Source organism: Lissotriton vulgaris, chromosome 12, assembly GCF_964263255.1.
Source record: "Lissotriton vulgaris chromosome 12, aLisVul1.2, whole genome shotgun sequence".
Taxonomy (NCBI): Eukaryota; Metazoa; Chordata; class Amphibia; order Caudata; family Salamandridae; genus Lissotriton; species Lissotriton vulgaris.
In genome coordinates this window covers 781,736,732-781,755,920 of record NC_141700.1, presented here as the reverse complement: position 1 = coordinate 781,755,920, position 19,189 = coordinate 781,736,732, and the positions used below count along the sequence as shown (strand labels likewise).

At 48.1% G+C, this 19,189-nt stretch overlaps 1 protein-coding gene across 1 annotated transcript in view; it reads left to right on the top strand.

Moving 5' to 3' along the window:
- The first annotated feature begins 8,163 nt into the window (after positions 1-8,163).
- LOC147678698 (thialysine N-epsilon-acetyltransferase-like) overlaps positions 8,164-19,189 on the top strand; it is a 36,805-nt gene continuing 25,779 nt past the window's right edge. The window contains exon 1 of the mRNA XM_086946151.1: positions 8,164-8,479. Coding sequence (XP_086802277.1) covers positions 8,417-8,479 — 63 coding nt within the window. The 5' untranslated portion in view covers positions 8,164-8,416. The remainder of the gene's footprint in view (positions 8,480-19,189) is intronic.

Here is a 19,189-nt window from a genome sequence, read left to right as displayed (position 1 = left end):
ATACTTTTAACTTTAGCAAATGTGACACTTATAGCATTTGTAATGCCACATGTTTTGTATTTACGTGACTTAGATGTATATATCTTAGTAATATAAATGTTTTTTTTTGTTAATTAATATTGAAATAAAAGTTATTTATAATGTATAATGGCAATATTGTAAACTTTCCTAAATACCTTTTGTGAATATTATGTTCAGTGTTTTTTTTGGTGAAGAATATCTAAGATTAGAAGTGAAATCTTAAGAAAATGTTGTGGCATTTGTAATAAAGTTTGAAACATTGAGCGAAGATTTTATAAATAGTTGTTGTTGAATTTTTGCATGGATTGATGCTGTGGTGGTGCGGATAGATGTTGTTGTTGCCTGTGTGTGCGCAGTGCCAGTGTGTGTATGCAGTGCCTGTGTGTGCGCAGTGCGCTGTGTGCACTGTGAGTGAGGGCTGTGTGCACTGTGAGTGAGGCCTGTGTTCAGTGTGAGTGAGGCCTGTGTGCAGTGCGAGTGAGTGAGAGCTGTGTGCACTGAGTGAGTGCTGTGTGCACTGTGAGTTAGGGCTGTGTGCACTGAGAGTGTGCAGTATGGACTGAGTGCGGACTGTATGCAGTGTGATTGAAGGCTGTGTGCACGGAGTGAGGCCGGTGTGCAGTGTGAGTGAGGCCTGTGTGCAGTGTGAGTGAGGGCTGTGTGCACTGAGTGAGGGCTGTTTGCACTGAATAACGCCTGTGTGCAGTGTGAGTGAGAGCTGTGTGCACTGAGTGAGTGCTGTGTGCACTGTGAGTTAGGGCTGTGTGCACTGAGAGTGTGCAGTATGGACTGAGTGCGGACTGTATGCAGTGTGATTGAAGGCTGTGTGCACGGAGTGAGGCCGGTGTGCAGTGTGAGTGAGGCCTGTGTGCAGTGTGAGTGAGGGCTGTGTGCACTGAGTGAGTGCTGTTTGCACTGAGTAACGCCTGTGTGCAGTGCGAGTGAGAGCTGTGTGCACTGAGTGAGGGCTGTGTGCACTGAGTGAGGGCTGTGTGCACTGAGTGAGGGCTGTTTGCACTGAGTAACGCCTGTGTGCAGTGTGAGTGAGAGCTGTGTGCACTGAGTGAGTGCTGTGTGCACTGTGAGTTAGGGCTGTGTGCACTGAGAGTGTGCAGTATGGACTGAGTGCGGACTGTATGCAGTGTGATTGAAGGCTGTGTGCACGGAGTGAGGCCGGTGTGCAGTGTGAGTGAGGCCTGTGTGCAGTGTGAGTGAGGGCTGTGTGCACTGAGTGAGGGCTGTTTGCACTGAATAACGCCTGTGTGCAGTGTGAGTGAGAGCTGTGTGCACTGAGTGAGTGCTGTGTGCACTGTGAGTTAGGGCTGTGTGCACTGAGAGTGTGCAGTATGGACTGAGTGCGGACTGTATGCAGTGTGATTGAAGGCTGTGTGCACGGAGTGAGGCCGGTGTGCAGTGTGAGTGAGGCCTGTGTGCAGTGTGAGTGAGGGCTGTGTGCACTGAGTGAGTGCTGTTTGCACTGAGTAACGCCTGTGTGCAGTGCGAGTGAGAGCTGTGTGCACTGAGTGAGGGCTGTGTGCACTGAGTGAGGGCTGTGTGCACTGAGTGAGGGCTGTTTGCACTGAGTAACGCCTGTGTGCAGTGTGAGTGAGTGCTGTGTGCACTGTGAGTTAGGGCTGTGTGCACTGAGAGTGTGCAGTATGGACTGAGTGCGGACTGTATGCAGTGTGATTGAAGGCTGTGTGCACGGAGTGAGGCCGGTGTGCAGTGTGAGTGAGGCCTGTGTGCAGTGTGAGTGAGGGCTGTGTGCACTGAGTGAGGGCTGTTTGCACTGAGTAACGCCTGTGTGCAGTGTGAGTGAGAGCTGTGTGCACTGAGTGAGTGCTGTGTGCACTGTGAGTTAGGGCTGTGTGCACTGAGAGTGTGCAGTATGGACTGAGTGCGGACTGTATGCAGTGTGATTGAAGGCTGTGTGCACGGAGTGAGGCCGGTGTGCAGTGTGAGTGAGGCCTGTGTGCAGTGTGAGTGAGGGCTGTGTGCACTGAGTGAGGGCTGTTTGCACTGAGTAACGCCTGTGTGCAGTGCGAGTGAGAGCTGTGTGCACTAAGTGAGGGCTGTGTGCACTGTGAGTTAGGGCTGTGTGCACTGAGTGTGTGCAGTTTGCACTGATTGCGGACTGTGTGCAGTGTGATTGAGGGCCGTGTGCACTGAGTGAGGCCTGTGTGCAGTGTGAGTGAGGCCTGTGTGCAGTGTGAGTGAGCTATTGCACTGTGGTATGCTGGAGTGCACATGGGTGTGCTGGATGCACTGCGGTGCGCTGGGTACATTGTGGTGTGCTGAGTGCCCTGCGGTATGTGGAGTGCACCAGGGTGTGCTGGGTGCACTGCGGTATGCTGGAGTATACTAGGGTGTACTGGGTGCCGTGCGGTATGCTGGAGTACACATGGGTGTCCTGAGTGCACCAGGGTGTCCTGCGGTATGCTGGAGTGCACCAGGGTGTGCTGGAGTGCTGCGAGCTCCGCTGGGAGGTGAGTTGGGATGCAATGGGGGTCGGCGCCGGCACCGAGATTGGCTCGTGCCACAGGTTTTACACTCAGAGCACTGAGAGCAGTATATGTGGCTTTGATATCATTCTCAAGGAGCACAAGGTCATTTGAGATCTGTCTCCCTCCCCATAACTTAAGGACTGTACTCAACTGCACATTCTCATTCTTTCCAAAGGGAATTTTAAGAACGCTCAACTGCCTTCAGTTTAGTTTCTTGACAAAGTAAATCACTATTTACAATTTTTCGGTCTGTTAAAACTCCAGTCATGGCCGGGTACGTCCATAATGTGATGCCCCTGCATTTCGTGGGGTCAACCCTTCATCAGGGGTCACAAATAATACCAAACTAAAATGATCCACCTTACAAGGAAGCAAATGTTACTAGGCTAATTAAGCATGCAATATCTGACTAGTCGTGTCACAAAAGTAAAAAACAAAGGAAATTCATCACAATATTTTTTTCACAAGTTTGACCTCATCAACCAGCAATAGAGAAAATGAATCATATAACAACTTAATTTGATGCATTTCATAAACAAGTGCCATACAGCACAATGTCCTGTCTCGGCATTATTTTGCGGTGCTAATTCTTTTAAACCAGGTCTTGAATGAAATTCACGGTAGGAACTCATTACCAGTAAAGTGTGTGAATCCGCCTAACAACCCTGCCCGGGTGTCTCGTGAAAGCCGCCTGTTCCTTAAAACGCTAAAGGTTGCATGCTTGTGCTACAGGGGTGTAGCAGGGTACTGAATTTAAACCTTAATCGTCCATGTACTCTAAGGTGCATGTTGATGTGCGTTGACATGGTTAATCCATGTGGATACTATGTGGGTTGGGGATTGGATGTTGGCTGTTCACGTCTCAGAGGACGTAAACAGGAAACAACAATGACGCTAACATGCTTCCTGCCGTGTAAGCAAGTATTGCAAAGTGTCCTGTCGACCAGAGCCATTCCTACGTCGTATGCTGGGACGTTTAGCCCAAACTTGCAGTGTTAAAGGTGAAATTGCAACCCCCAGAAAAAAACATATTGTTAGATAAAATGCACGTCTGGGCCAAAGTGATTTCAACTTGTTGATGTCAGCAGATGACATGCAGTTCTGTATTCCACGCTGCGGTTTGGTGCTCTGTGTGTGCTTTTTTACCTGCGTGTGACCTGAGGGAACTCTGCTTATTGGAGGATTGTGTCAATAAAATCCTTTTTCAGAAACCTTTGATTGTTGAAATTTAATTGCGATATTTTTATGATGTGCACCAAAAAGTACACGCGAAACAGAGATGGATAAAGATAAAGATGTTGTCCAACTTAGAAACTGTGAATTAACTTAAAGCGATAACATGATGAAGTTTTAAAACTGCTGTAAATGTACACGGACAGAGATGCATAAATGTTTATGGAAGGGATGCGAACAGAAGCCAGAACGTTTTCTCTTGCAGAGGCGTCAATCGTAGGCCACCCATATAATTTACACGCAATGTTAATTTTACTGTGGAATAATTTTCAAATTGCTTCATTGTAAAACAAAAGCATCCGTGAGAACTGTGCAATATATTACTTTCGCTTGTAAATGTATTTGAAAACATTATTTCGGATTACACGTGTACTACATGCATTCGGCAAAAAATAACATAAAAAGCGGAAAAATGTGATGCACTCCAGCAAAGTAAGCTCTAAGACTGTGCGCATGTGGCTCTGTGGTTCTGCAGTCTGTACAGATGTGTTCTGCAGACAGAGCCGGCTGATGATGTGTAATGTCGAGGTTTGAGGAGGCGTGGAATGCGTGAGCCCCCTCCGCTACTGTGCATGCACAGACAAGGGTAGCAGCCTCCACCCACCCCTGTACGTGGCAGTCTCATCCCTGGAGGGGCGGGCAAACTGCAGCCTCCCCGGGACGTTTTCAGCCGCTTGCAGAGCAAGCAACACCCTAAACACGGGCGTGTGCGAGTAAAAATTCACTGCCTGCGGCTGCCGTTTGTCTGCCTCACTCCCAGTCCCAACACACCAAGTACATACGTGAACAGCCCCTACCCTTGATTCACAAGTAGTAGATTGCACTGAATCGGACCTTGTGTAGTGTAACGGGGAAATGTAAAATGTTCCAGTACCTTCGATCGAGTTCGCGCTATGTAAAGGTGCAAAGATAAACTGAGATTACATTGATATAGCGCCTACTAACCGCGATGAACTTTGGGGTGCTTTCAAGGCGAGTAGCACACTTTACTGCCCAGCTGCTAGCCCATATATTGAAGGTGGTCATGCACATTGCGCTCTCCCCCACAACTTTGGCTAGTTTAGCTCGAGGCTGGCGCATGGACATCTGGAAGTATGCCACCCTACTGTATTGTAGTACTATTTCTTGTTAGCACCTACTGGCGAGGCGCCGAAGCGCTTTGTGGACTGGTAGCACGCTGCTTAAAACATTAGTCTATGTGTGATGCATATGTTGTAACTAAGACAATGACGGCTCCTTAAACTACTGTGAAAAAGATCCTCAGTGGGTAATGGAGGCAATGAATGGTGCAAGCCCCTACACAAACCAGCGCCAGGTGATGTGTACAACACTGATATGTGTGAGCTCCGAGGTGTGGACTGATAAGGAGCTGTGCAGATACCTTATGGAGTGGTGCCTCACAAAGTGCGGCTCACTTTCTATTTTATCGAACTACTTTGTATTACTCAGACAAGGTCCAGATTGCCACCAGACAGGCTTCTTTTACACAGCCTCATAGCAAAACCCTTCGTTGTACTGCTTGGCCCTCCTCGTAACACTTGTCTTTAAGACTAATGCTCACAGTGCCATTGGTGGCTCTCATTATATAGCTCACCTCCCCACAGCAACTACCAATGCTTGAACCTCTCCGAGTCCTTAGCTTACCCTACTACTTGGTTAGCACCCACAGTTTTGCCAGACTAATGCTGCTGCTGTCCCCAACTCCAACAATAGTTCTGCGTGTCTGCTTGAGCCATCAATTGTTCCCCAAAGGTAAAAAAACAAGAAATAAATAAAGTGACATAGGACATAGAAAAATAGATTGAATCCTGAAACAAAAGGCAGAATTAGGCAACATTAGATGGAGGAAGTGTTTGATATCCTAGAGCAGGGGAGATGCAGGCTGTTGCGTGAGATGTTAGGGAAACTGAAAGTACGGCCGGCCATCGGCCATCCATGAATAATTAGGGGAGGAGAAGCCGCACAGCACCCGCTGGGAGAAGCCCTTTGATGTGCTGTGCGGCCGTGAAAAAATGCAATTAGGAGGGAGGGAGGGAGGCTGATGCTCGTGCTTGTTTGGTCACGTGATTCACGTGAACTTAAGGAAAACCGCACGAACGAAACCCTTGGTTTCACGAGCATTTTTAGCACTTGAATTCTCGCCATTTTCCAATGGAAAAGGCGAGACCTAAAAAGACCACGACCCACAACCACCCACAACCAATTCCCAGCAGAAACTGGAACAAAATTACCACCGACCAGCTCTTCACATCGCTTCACCAAAACCCTCCTGCCAAATCATCGGACCCAAACCAAGCAGCCACCAACCTCACACAATGGATCACTCACAGCGCTAATGAACTAGCACCCTTGAAAAACCATCAAAGCAAGCAAGGTAGCAAAAAAGCCCCCTGGTTCAACGATGACCTTAAGAAATCCAAGAAGATCTGTCGCACCCTTGAGAAAGCCTGGCGAAAAAACCCAACCACTGACAACCTGGCCACCTTCAAGAACGCCACCCGCAAACACCACCAACTGATCCGATCCACCAAGAAATCAGCATTCAAGGATCGACTCGAAAACAACGCCCACAACAGAAGGAACTATTCAACATCGTCAAAGAGTTTACCAACCCCACCGCCGGCACCAACAACATCACTCCCTCCCAAGACCTCTGCGACTCTCTAGCCTCGTTCTTCCACAACAAAATCGCCGACATACATAACAGCTTTGGAGACCAGTCCACCCCACCCACCTCCAACTAAAACCCTCTCCAACAACCTTTGCGCCTGGAACCCAATCACCACTGAAGACACCATCCGCCTGATGAACTCCATCCACTCAGGATCGCCAACCTACCCTTGTCCCCACCACATTTTCAACAAAGCAGACTCCATTATCGCACCCCACCTCCGAGACGTCATCAACTGCTCCCTCAACTCCGCTACCTTCCCGGAAAGCTGGAAACATGCCGAACTGAGCGCCCTCCTGAAGAAACCCACAGCAGACCCCACTGAACTTAAGAACTACCGCCCCATTTCGCTCCTCCCATTCCCTGCCAAAGTAATTGAGAAAGCAGTCAACAGTCAACTCGCCGCCTTCCTCGAATCCAACAAATCCCTCGACCCTTCACAGTCCGGCTTCCGAGCCAAACACAGCACCGAGACCGCCCTCATAGCAGCAACAGACGACATCCGAACTCTACTGGACAACGGAGAAACAGCTGGCCTCATCCTACTTGACCTCTCCGCAGCCTTCGACACAGTCTGTCATAGCACCCTTATACAACGCCTCCACAACATCGGAATACAAGGAAAAGCATTGGACTGGATCATCTCGTTCCTCGCGGGAAGAACACAGAAAGTCCGCCTCCCCCCTTTTAGATCAGAGGCCACCAAAGTCATCTGAGGCGTACCACAAGGATCATCTCTCAGTACAACCCTCTTCAACGTATACATGAGTCCCCCCGCATCCATCGCACGCCAACACAACCTCAACATCATCTCCTACGGAGACGACACCCAACTAATCCTCTCCCTCACCAAAGACCCAAACACCGCCAAAACCAACCTACACGAAGGGATGAAAAAAGTAGCCGAGTGGATGAAGAACAGCCGTCTAAAACTGAACTCAGACAAAACGAAAGTCCTCATCTTAGGTTCATCCCCCGCTGCCTGGGAGGACTCATGGTGGCCACCGGCCCTGGGAAACGCACCCATTCCAACGGACCGCGCACGTAACCTGGGCTTCATCCTGGACTCTCTCAATGACAAGACAAGTCAACGCCGTCTCATCATCATGCTTCAACATCCTACGTATGCTCAAAAAAATCTTCCGGTGGATCCTCACCGAAACAAGAAAGACGGTCACCCATGCACTGATCACAAGCCGACTGGACTACGGAAACACCCTTTACGCCGGAACCACAGCCAAACTACAGAAAAAACTCCAATGCACCCAGAACGCCTCAGCCAGACTCATCCTAGACATCCCCCGCAATGCTCACATTTCCGGTCACCTGAAAGACCTCCACTGGCTCCCCGTCAACAACACGTCAATCCAACTCATATTGCATTACAAATGCTATAGGTGTCACATTTGCAAAAGTTATAACTATTGGCATTGTCATACACTACACAATGCCAATAACTCAAACTTTAATGCTGCGAGACCTATTGCATTGTAAATGCTTGTTAAGTATTGTGTTTGGACCTTAACACAATCTTAAAACATGAACAAAAAATGTCTGGAATGTTTTTATTTTTCTGGGAAAGGCGACAACCCCAGATCCGGTTAGACCTCACTCCTTTCCAAGAATATTCACGTTATAAGTTTACAAGCCCTGTCATGAGACTTTTCCCTCCGAGGGCAGGTTCCAATTCTGTATCTTTGAGCATCAGCTCCACCCCCGGAACGTACCACCGCCCACCGGCTGGCGGGGAGGTATCATTAGCAGATGTGGGGAGCACCACAAAGTCATGCGATCCGTTTTATTCCCGAAGTAAAATATCACGACTAGTGCTCCGAGCTTGGCAGCACCCAGGGAGCTCCGCAAGCGAGAAGGACAGCGGCCGGCATTGCAGCACACCCCTCCTTCTGAGTTGGTATCATCCGTAGGGAGCTCAGTGCTCGTGTGTGCTTGCAGAGGGTCCTTATTGTGAGTGGGAGCCCCCGCAGGCATGGAGTATGCAATCCGCCCCGCGGGTCCGGAGGACTGCGTGGACATCATGCGTATGATCCGGGTGAGCTCAGTGGGTTGGGACCCTGCTGCGGGTGTTTGGGTGACGCCGGGAGGGAGGCCGTAGCTTGCAACCCTAGGGAAGTTAATGCACTTGTCTCATGCGTCTGTCAGAGAGCACGCTTGGTCAATGCACCGGCCGTATTGTGTTTATTTATTTTTTAGATGTATTGACTTTTGTTGTTGTATAAAGTGAAACATGATACCTTTCGTATAGTTCAGAGAGCTGCTGTATGTGTGTGAAGCATGTATATCGCAGTGTCTGTGAAGCCTGAAGGTTGCAGGTTTTAATCCCAGCAGCAGATCTCAGGGGGTTAAAGCCCCTGCTACAAGCATCTGTGTGAAGCCTGCAGGGCACGTTTCACCCCAGGTAACAGCTAAAGTGTCAATGCACTGCATTTGCCGTAGATTTCTGGGTGTTAATCCCGCAGTTCGCAGGTTTCGGTCACAGTAAGATAGCTCAGGAGGTTACTGTTCCTCCAGTAAATGCACCTGCTGCAGGTATGTGTGTCAATCCGGAGGACTTCAGGTTCTACTCTCAGTAAGAGCGATCATAAGGTTTATGCGCCTGCTGCAGAGGTCCATGTGCAACTGACTAGCCACAAGTAGCAGCAATCTTACAGCGATGCTCTGGTGGTTCACACATGCTTAGAGGGATCTCTGTAACCGGGAGCTCACCGGTCGCAATATTAATAAGGGATGCTTAGAGGGTTAGTGCACGTGTGCCTGCAACACACTTTTGTGTGTGGAACCTGCAAGCCGTATGTTCTGATCCCAGTGGGATACCTCAGTGGGTTGGGGTGCGTTGCTCAACAGTCTGCATCACCTTTGTTAGCCTGGCTGTCATTTGCTGGGGTTGAAACCTGTGCCCTGAGGTCGTCACACAAATAAATCTACGGTGGGTGTGATGTTTGGCCTTGTGTTTTGGCTACTTCCCTTTTCCTCCAAATATCTAATTCTAATGTGGGATTAAAATCTAAATTATGTCATTATCAGAATAAGAAACCGCTTTATCTCCCCTAGCCTTGCGCTGTACATATTTGCAGTGTAAAATACATGTGTTAAATAAACCCTGATACAAAAAGTCAACTGTCTCTTTAGTACTGTTCCACATTTCCCACCGCCTGGTTTTAGAGAATTTATTCGAACCCTACAGCGCATAGACAGGTACGACTACACATCAAGCGCTTCTCTGTACCGCATTCGGTGTTTGAGAAGTCCTCGTGAGAGTAAGATGTTGTGAGGATTGTGGTGTTTTATATGGTGTGGTTGTGAGACCTCACTGTGTGATACACTCACGAAACCATCTTGGGTCCAGTGAGGCTCTTTAGTAAAACGCTTAGCTCAGTCGGGTAACTGTGGAATTGAGCAATGAAGCTTAAGCAAAATAACAAGTGTCAATCATTTTGAAGTGCCAAAATCAATGAAAAAAGAAAGTCACACAACACAAAATAAGTCCAACATCAAAATATGAAAATAGACCTTATTTTTATGAATGTTTAGACACCAACATGAACAAAATCCCCAGAGGTTTCCGGGGATATAGATTTTTAAGTAAATGTGAATTGCTGCAATTCACTCCCCAAAAATAATTTGGTAACTGCAGCAGTGAGGGGAAACTTAGGAAACGTTGTTAAACTTTAATAAAGTTGTGTTCGGGTACTCCGGTCAGCTTTGAGTTGCCAACACCAACAGGGAGCCAGTCAAGGGGACCAGTAATGATTTGTAGGACAATTACTATGTCTCAAAAGCAGTTTCAAGTCCATGACTCCATGGGCGAACCCCCATAGTCTGTAATGGAGTGGTCCTGATGTAAGAGATAAAGGATGCTTAAGATGCTGTAAGATGTTGAGGATGCCGTGCGGTCGACAAGGGACTTCCTGGGGCTACTCCTTGGTCAACGGTCCTTGTAGGGTGACTTTGGCCACATGGGTAGATGTCCCTTGTGGTCTTGGTGGTTCCAGCAAATGTCCAGTTGCTGCTGTACTACTGGTCTCCAATCTCAGCAAAAACCAGAGCTCTCTTTTGGTGAAGGCTAGTGTCTGTCTTGGATGACCAGATTGCTTTCCGATGACTCTCCCAGGTCCAGCAGGCTCGGGTGCAACTTTGAGCTTCAGGACTCGGGTCTCCTCGGCTGCCGGTCAGCAATCCGTGGCAATCAAGTGATTGTGGCTAGTGACTAGCCGAGGCGAGCTTCCTCGGCTTTCGTGGCCCTGGTGTTGCAACAGGAAGTCAGCCAACTGACTCTTGGAATTCACCTCTTCTTATTGGGGACCGGGAGCTACTTTTCCTCGAGCCAGGCACCACAGGCACAGTTCTCTGTTTGCTAGCCGAAGGTTCAACAGGTGAAGCCCAGCAGTTTGTGCAGCCTCCGTTGTCAGGTCCGGGGAAATGGCAGTGCCATTCTTCTTCGGTCCTCTCTCCAGTCTAGATGTGATCTGAGGTCCCGCTGCCATATTTATCTGGGGGGATGCAGCGGTTACTAGCCAATGGGCTACCAGGTTTTCTCTTGCCTGACCACAATTGCCTGTAGTGATTTGCATTCAGCTATGCCAGATTGCTCTGCTCTGGCCACTTCAAAGATGGCTCATTCCTGCTCTCAGTGTGTGGAGCTTGGTAGCCGACCCTAGACATAGGCTACACACACCCACAGGAAAACCAGTTTGGTAACTGGTCTCCCCTCTCTGTCCGCGATGCCAACACATGTACCTGAACAAAAGTACAGCCCCTCTGTGTGTGTCGACCCTTTACCCTTCAAAGGCGGCTTCCCCTTTGACTCTTGATGTTTGGGCTCACGCCCTGTGTGGCTCACGCCCTGTGTGGCTTCCACCTGGGAGAGGTAATACCTCTCCCCGCTTCTGGCCTCAATTGTTCCCGCTCCGGATAGTGCTTCACACTTCTCCCCAGGAGTGCAGAAGGTTGTCTTGTGGCCAGCTTCCGCGAGTGGCCACTGTAAAACTTGGGCCACAGAGTGGCACATTTCTAAAAGTTGCATTTCTTTTAAAGTTACTTAAAATTCGACTTGGGCATCAAGTCTGGCCTAATGTAATGATTACTTTGATACCTTGAAGTACCAACTTTGGTAGTGCCATTTAGTAGTTATACAGCTGAGTTGTTAGGGTGTAACCCTGTACTTGCCAATTGGGCTACTAGCCTTTATGCAGTAAAGATAACCATTTGAGGTCTTTACTGTTAGGACATATAAAAATACATGTCTTACTTTTGACTGTAGAGCACCCTGCCATAGGACTTGATAGGCCCTTTGTATGAGTGACGTATATACGTTAAAAGGGGAGGTTTGGCGTTTACCATTAGTTTAAATGGAAAAGTCGAGCTATCAGTTTCAAACTCCTCTGCCCGTCTGCAGTGGCAGGCTGCTGGGAGCCATGCTCTCACATTGTCACATCCAGGGTGGCACAATAAGCTCTGCAGCCCTGGTAGGATTTCAACTTGCAGGCCCTGGGTATCTCTGGGAACGTATACCAAGGATGTATAAGTAAATAATTGTATACCAATTGGGTACAATCCAATTCACCATATCATTTGTGAAGGCTTAGCACACTGGCCCTGAGATCTGGTTAACCGGCCTCAGGGCCCCCCAGAGTCGAACAACCAGCAGCATCAGTCCAAAACTTTAGAGGCGAACATGCAAAAAGAGGCATTCTTACAGATGTTGCCTGTAAAGCGCCTTGGGGTGCTAAGCTTGCGCTCTATCAAATGCGTATTCCAATCCCTGTAAGAGACTTTACAAGTATCCTAGACATACTGCAGAGATCTGTGTCCATTTTACCGGAGAAACGTCCAGTCGTGGTAAAATAGCCTGGTGAGTTAATGTGCCTGCTACAAGTGTCTGCTTGCAACCTGCCAGACACCGCTAGAAATCCTTACAGGATTGATTCACCCTTTCAACTCCCCAAGGGCGTTTCAACGCTGGGTTGTTTATTAGCAGAGAACGGTTTATCTCAGGATGGGTGGGTCCAGAGTCCGTGTCCATGCTCTAACTCGCTTGACCTCCTTGGAAGGGGCTGGACTGAGAGTCCCTCGGGCTGATGCTCGCTCTGCCTCAAGGATCAAAGCTGACAGGACAATGTGTGAAGCGCACGTTCACCTGGAAGGGTCTTGGTGCTGAATCACAGATGTTTAATGTTACCCAACTCTATGGTACTCGTTTTATCGACCTCAGAAGGATGAAAGGCTGAGCGGACCCACAAGGATTTGAACTTGTGACCATGAGGTGAACACGGGCCTCTGCAGTGGTCGCAGTAGCCCACTAAACCACTGGACCCCGCTGGTTGGTCGCACAAGGGGCTTGACGTGCACAACTGCAGCTTTGTAGGGTCCTGACACTGGGAATTTCTTCCACACAAACTTTCATTGTAAAAAGTGAAAATGTAGATTTGTCATTATTCGTCTAAGGATCTGATATCAGAGATTGGCCCCAACCCTCCAGTTCTCTGCCTTCTTTATTTGTTGCCTCGATTCACTTTGTGCACGATCTGGAATAGAACTTTGAAGTGCTAGTCCTATTTAGTTAAAAGAAAAGCCGAGAAGTGCGGCACTTACCATTAAAGTGCAGTATGCTCGGGCCCAAGGCGAGCTGGTAGTATCCCTTTGAGTGTATAGCATTCCTGCAGGACAGCGCTGGTACTGCAGCCCCACTGAGAAGTGCTGGGGCTGCCTAGTATGAAGTTAGTCCATTGTAGAGAGGTTCTGGTACTGTCCCAATAAAAGTATTGCAGTGCTGCTGACAAGTTCTGGTACTGTCCCAATGAAAGTATAGCAGTGCTGCTGACAAGTTCTGGTACTGTCCCAATAAAAGTATTGCAGTGCTGCTGACAAGTTCTGGTACTGTCCCAATGAAAGGATAGCAGTGCTACGGACAAGTTCTGGTACTGTCCCAATAAAAGTATTGCAGTGCTGCTGACAAGTTCTGGTACTGTCCCAATGAAAGGATAGCAGTGCTACGGACAAGTTCTGGTACTGTCCCAATAAAAGTATAGCAGTGCTGCTGACAAGTTCTAGTACTGTCCCAATAAAAGTATAGCAGTGCTGCTAAGGCTCTGGTACTGTCCCAATAAAAGTATAGCAGTGGTGCTAAGGCTCTGGTACTGTCCCAATAAAAGTATAGCAGTGCTACGGACAAGTTCTGGTACTGTCCCAATAAAAGTATAGCAGTGCTGCTGACAAGTTCTAGTACTGTCCCAATAAAAGTATAGCAGTGCTGCTAAGGCTCTGGTACTGTCCCAATAAAAGTATAGCAGTGCTGCTAAGGCTCTGGTACTGTCCCAATGAAAGTATAGCAGTGCTGCAAGTATAGCAGTGCTGCTAAGGCTCTGGTACTGTCCCAATGAAAGTATAGCAGTGCTGCTAAGGCTCTGGTACTGTCCCAATGAAAGTATAGCAGTGCTGCTGACAAGTTCTGGTACTGTCCCAATAAAAGTATTGCAGTGCTGCTGACAAGTTCTGGTACTGTCCCAATGAAAGGATAGCAGTGCTGCTGACAAGTTCTGGTACTGTCCCAATAAAAGTATAGCAGTGCTGCTGACAAGTTCTGGTACTGTCCCAATGAAAGGATAGCAGTGCTACGGACAAGTTCTGGTACTATCCCAATAAAAGTATTGCAGTGCTGCTGACAAGTTCTGGTACTGTCCCAATGAAGGGATAGCAGTGCTACGGACAAGTTCTGGTACTGTCCCAATAAAAGTATAGCAGTGCTGCTGACAAGTTCTGGTACTGTCCCAATAAAAGTATAGCAGTGCTACGGACAAGTTCTGGTACTGTCCCAATAAAAGTATAGCAGTGCTGCTGACAAGTTCTAGTACTGTCCCAATAAAAGTATAGCAGTGCTGCTAAGGCTCTGGTACTGTCCCAATAAAAGTATAGCAGTGCTACGGACAAGTTCTGGTACTGTCCCAATAAAAGTATTGCAGTGCTGCTGACAAGTTCTGGTACTGTCCCAATGAAAGGATAGCAGTGCTACGGACAAGTTCTGGTACTGTCCCAATAAAAGTATAGCAGTGCTGCTGACAAGTTCTAGTACTGTCCCAATAAAAGTATAGCAGTGCTGCTAAGGCTCTGGCACTGTCCCAATAAAAGTATAGCAGTGCTGCTAAGGCTCTGGTACTGTCCCAATAAAAGTATAGCAGTGCTTCGGACAAGTTCTGGTACTGTCCCAATAAAAGTATTGCAGTGCTGCTGACAAGTTCTGGTACTGTCCCAATGAAAGGATAGCAGTGCTACGGACAAGTTCTGGTACTGTCCCAATAAAAGTATAGCAGTGCTGCTAACAAGTTCTGGTACTGTCCCAATAAAAGTATAGCAGTGCTACGGACAAGTTCTGGTACTGTCCCAATAAAAGTATAGCAGTGCTGCTGACAAGTTCTAGTACTGTCCCAATAAAAGTATAGCAGTGCTGCTAAGGCTCTGGTACTGTCCCAATAAAAGTATAGCAGTGCTGCTGACAAGTTCTGGTACTGTCCCAATAAAAGTATAGCAGTGCTGCTGACAAGTTCTGGTACTGTCCCAATAAAAGTATAGCAGTGCTACGGACAAGTTCTGGTACTGTCCCAATAAAAGTATTGCAGTGCTGCTGACAAGTTCTGGTACTGTCCCAATGAAAGGATAGCAGTGCTACGGACAAGTTCTGGTACTGTCCCAATAAAAGTATAGCAGTGCTGCTGACAAGTTCTGGTACTGTCCCAATAAAAGTATAGCAGTGCTGCTAAGGCTCTGGTACTGTCCCAATAAAAGTATTGCAGTGCTGCTGACAAGTTCTGGTACTGTCCCAATGAAAGGATAGCAGTGCTACGGACAAGTTCTGGTACTGTCCCAATAAAAGTATAGCAGTGCTGCTGACAAGTTCTAATACTGTCCCAATAAAAGTACAGCAGTGCTGCTAAGGCTCTGGTACTGTCCCAATAAAAGTATAGCAGTGCTACGGACAAGTTCTGGTACTGTCCCAATAAAAGTATTGCAGTGCTGCTGACAAGTTCTGGTACTGTCCCAATGAAAGGATAGCAGTGCTACGGACAAGTTCTGGTACTGTCCCAATAAAAGTATAGCAGTGCTGCTGACAAGTTCTAGTACTGTCCCAATAAAAGTATAGCAGTGCTGCTAAGGCTCTGGTACTGTCCCAATAAAAGTATAGCCGTGCTGCTAAGGCTCTGGTACTGTCCCAATAAAAGTATAGCAGTGCTACGGACAAGTTCTGGTACTGTCCCAATAAAAGTATAGCAGTGCTGCTAAGGCTCTGGTACTGTCCCAATAAAAGTATAGCAGTGCTGCTAAGGCTCTGGTACTGTCCCAATAAAAGTATAGCAGTGCTGCTGACAAGTTCTGGTACTGTCCCAATAAAAGTATAGCAGTGCTGCTGACAAGTTCTGGTACTGTCCCAATAAAAGTATAGCAGTGCAACGGACAAGTTCTGGTACTGTCCCAATGAAAGTATAGCAGTGCTGCTGACAAGTTCTGGTACTGTCCCAATAAAAGTATAGCAGTGCTGCTGACAAGTTCTAGTACTGTCCCAATAAAAGTATAGCAGTGCTGCTAAGGCTCTGGTACTGTCCCAATAAAAGTATAACAGTGCTGCGGACAAGTTCTGGTACTGTCCCAATAAAAGTATTGCAGTGCTGCTGACAAGTTCTGGTACTGTCCCAATGAAAGGATAGCAGTGCTACGGACAAGTTCTGGTACTGTCCCAATAAAAGTATAGCAGTGCTGCTGACAAGTTCTAGTACTGTCCCAATAAAAGTATAGCAGTGCTGCTAAGGCTCTGGTACTGTCCCAATAAAAGTATAGCAGTGCTGCTAAGGCTCTGGTACTGTCCCAATAAAAGTATAGCAGTGCTACGGACAAGTTCTGGTACTGTCCCAATAAAAGTATAGCAGTGCTGCTAAGGCTCTGGTACTGTCCCAATAAAAGTATAGCAGTGCTGCTGACAAGTTCTGGTACTGTCCCAATAAAAGTATAGCAGTGCTGCTGACAAGTTCTGGTACTGTCCCAATAAAAGTATAGCAGTGCTGCTGACAAGTTCTGGTACTGTCCCAATAAAAGTACAGCAGTGCTGCTGACAAGTTCTGGTACTGTCCCAATAAAAGTATAGCAGTGCTGCTGACAAGTTCTGGTACTGTCCCAATAAAAGTATAGCAGTGCTACGGACAAGTTCTGGTACTGTCCCAATGAAAGTATAGCAGTGCTGCTGACAAGTTCTGGTACTGTCCCAATAAAAGTATAGCAGTGCTACGGACAAGTTCTGGTACTGTCCCAATAAAAGTATAGCAGTGCTACAGACAAGTTCTGGTACTGTCCCAATAAAAGTATAGCAGTGCTGCTTAGGCTCTGGTACTGTCCCAATAAAAGTATAGCAGTGCTGCTGACAAGTTCTGGTACTGTCCCAATAAAAGTATAGCAGTGCTGCTGACAAGTTCTGGTACTGTCCCAATAAAAGTATAGCAGTGCTGCTAAGGCTCTGGTACTGTCCCAATAAAAGTATAGCAGTGCTGCTGACAAGTTCTGGTACTGGAGTGTCCCAATAAAAGTATAGCAGTGCTGCTGACAAGTTCTGGTACTGTCCCAATAAAAGTATAGCAGTGCTACGGACAAGTTCTGGTACTGTCCCAATGAAAGTATAGCAGTGCTGCTGACAAGTTCTGATACTGTCCCGTTATATGTAAAGGATTCCACATTGGAAGAAGTTGAGTCTTTCAAATATTCGGGGCTAGCATTCAACAGAAGCCTTAGAAAAAGCCTTGGCTCTGCTAAGGATGGTGAGGAATCATGGGTCCTGCTTCTCTAATCACAGAGACAAACTGTTTCATGCAAATGTATGAAGTCAAGTCTCTTAAAGTGCCAAGCTCTGGCGCTTAGAGAAGATTATAACGCCATATTGGTTGTTTCGAGAGGAATTTTTTGAAAGCAAGGTTTAATCTGCCAATAAGCTTACCCGTGGCTGTTTAGGAACCTGATGCTGGCAATACCTCTGTGGGAGGCTGCTGTCAGAGGGTTCCTATAAAATACGGGCTAAAGGGATTACAAGCATCCAGGATAACTTGGTCGATGGGTCCTGGGAAGCACATTTTACAGTCAGTAACCTTCAAGCTGCTCACCCACGCCTACAAATGCCTCCACAACACCGGATCCAATACCTCAAAGAGAGAATTTCCTTCCACTCAGCCAAGAGAAACCTCCGACCTGCCACCCTCGTCCTCGCCGAAACCCCACGCATCCGCAGAGCCAGAACGGGCGGAAGGGCTTTCTCCTACTTCGCAGCCAAGACCTGGAACGAGCTCCCGATCGACATCAGGCGCGCCCCCTCACTGAGCATCTTCAGGAAGACGCTTAAGACCTGGCTCTTCGACTGAACGGAGCTGCTTCACCACCCCCCCCCCACCAAGCGCCTTGAGACCCTCACGGGTGCGTAGCACGCTTACAATTCCCTGGTTGATTGAGTATCAAGTCTCCCTTTGCAGTGCCGTGGACCAAAGACATCAAGAGATTAATCCTGGCACGACCCCACGCTTCAAGCAATCTACTGTTGGTTTTAAAAAAGAAAATACATTGAGGAGTTCTGGTACTGTCCCAGTATATGCATAGCTATGCATAGCGGCCCTGCTGAGGAGTTCTGGTACTGTCCCAGTATATGCATAGCGGCCCTGCTGAGGAGTTCTGGTACTGTCCCAGTATATGCATAGCAGCCCTGCTGGGTGTTCCGGTACTATCCCAGTATATATGTAGCGGCCCTGCTGAGGGGTTCTGGTACTGTCCCAGTATATGCATAGCGGCCCTGCTGAGGAGTTCCGGTACTATCCCAGTATATATGTAGCGGCCCTGCTGAGGGGTTCTGGTACTGTCCCAGTATATGCATAGCGGCCCTGCTGAGGAGTTCTGGTACTGTCCCAGTATATGCATAGCGGCCCTGCTGAGGGGTTCTGGTACTGTCCCAGTATATGCATAGCGGCCCTGCTGAGGGGTTCTGGTACTGTCCCAGTATATATGTAGCGGCCCTGCTGAGGGGTTCTGGTACTGTCCTAGTATATGCATAGCGGCCCTGCTGAGGGGTTCTGGTACTGTCCCAGTATATATGTAGCGGCCCTACTGAGGGGTTCTGGTACTGTCCCAGTATATGCATAGCGGCCCTGCTGAGGGGTTCTGGTACTGTCCCAGTATATATGTAGCGGCCCTGCTGAGGGGTTCTGGTACTGTCCCAGTATATATGTAGCGGCCCTGCTGAGGAGTTCTGGTACTATCCCAGTATATATGTAGCGGCCCTGCTGAGGGGTTCTGGTACTGTCCCAGTATATGCATAGCGGCCCTGCTGAGGAGTTCTGGTACTATCCCAGTATATATGTAGCGGCCCTGCTGAGGGGTTCTGGTACTGTCCCAGTATATGCATAGCGGCCCTGCTGAGGGGTTCTGGTACTGTCCCAGTATATGCATAGCGGCCCTGCTGAGGGGTTCTGGTACTGTCCCAGTATATGCATAGCGGCCCTGCTGAGGAGTTCTGGTACTATCCCAGTATATATGTAGCGGCCCTGCTGAGGGGTTCTGGTACTGTCCCAGTATATGCATAGCGGCCCTGCTGAGGGGTTCTGGTACTGTCCCAGTATATGCATAGCGGCCCTGCTGAGGGGTTCTGGTACTGTCCCAGTATATATGTAGCGGCCCTGCTGAGGAGTTCTGGTACTATCCCAGTATATATGTAGCGGCCCTGCTGAGG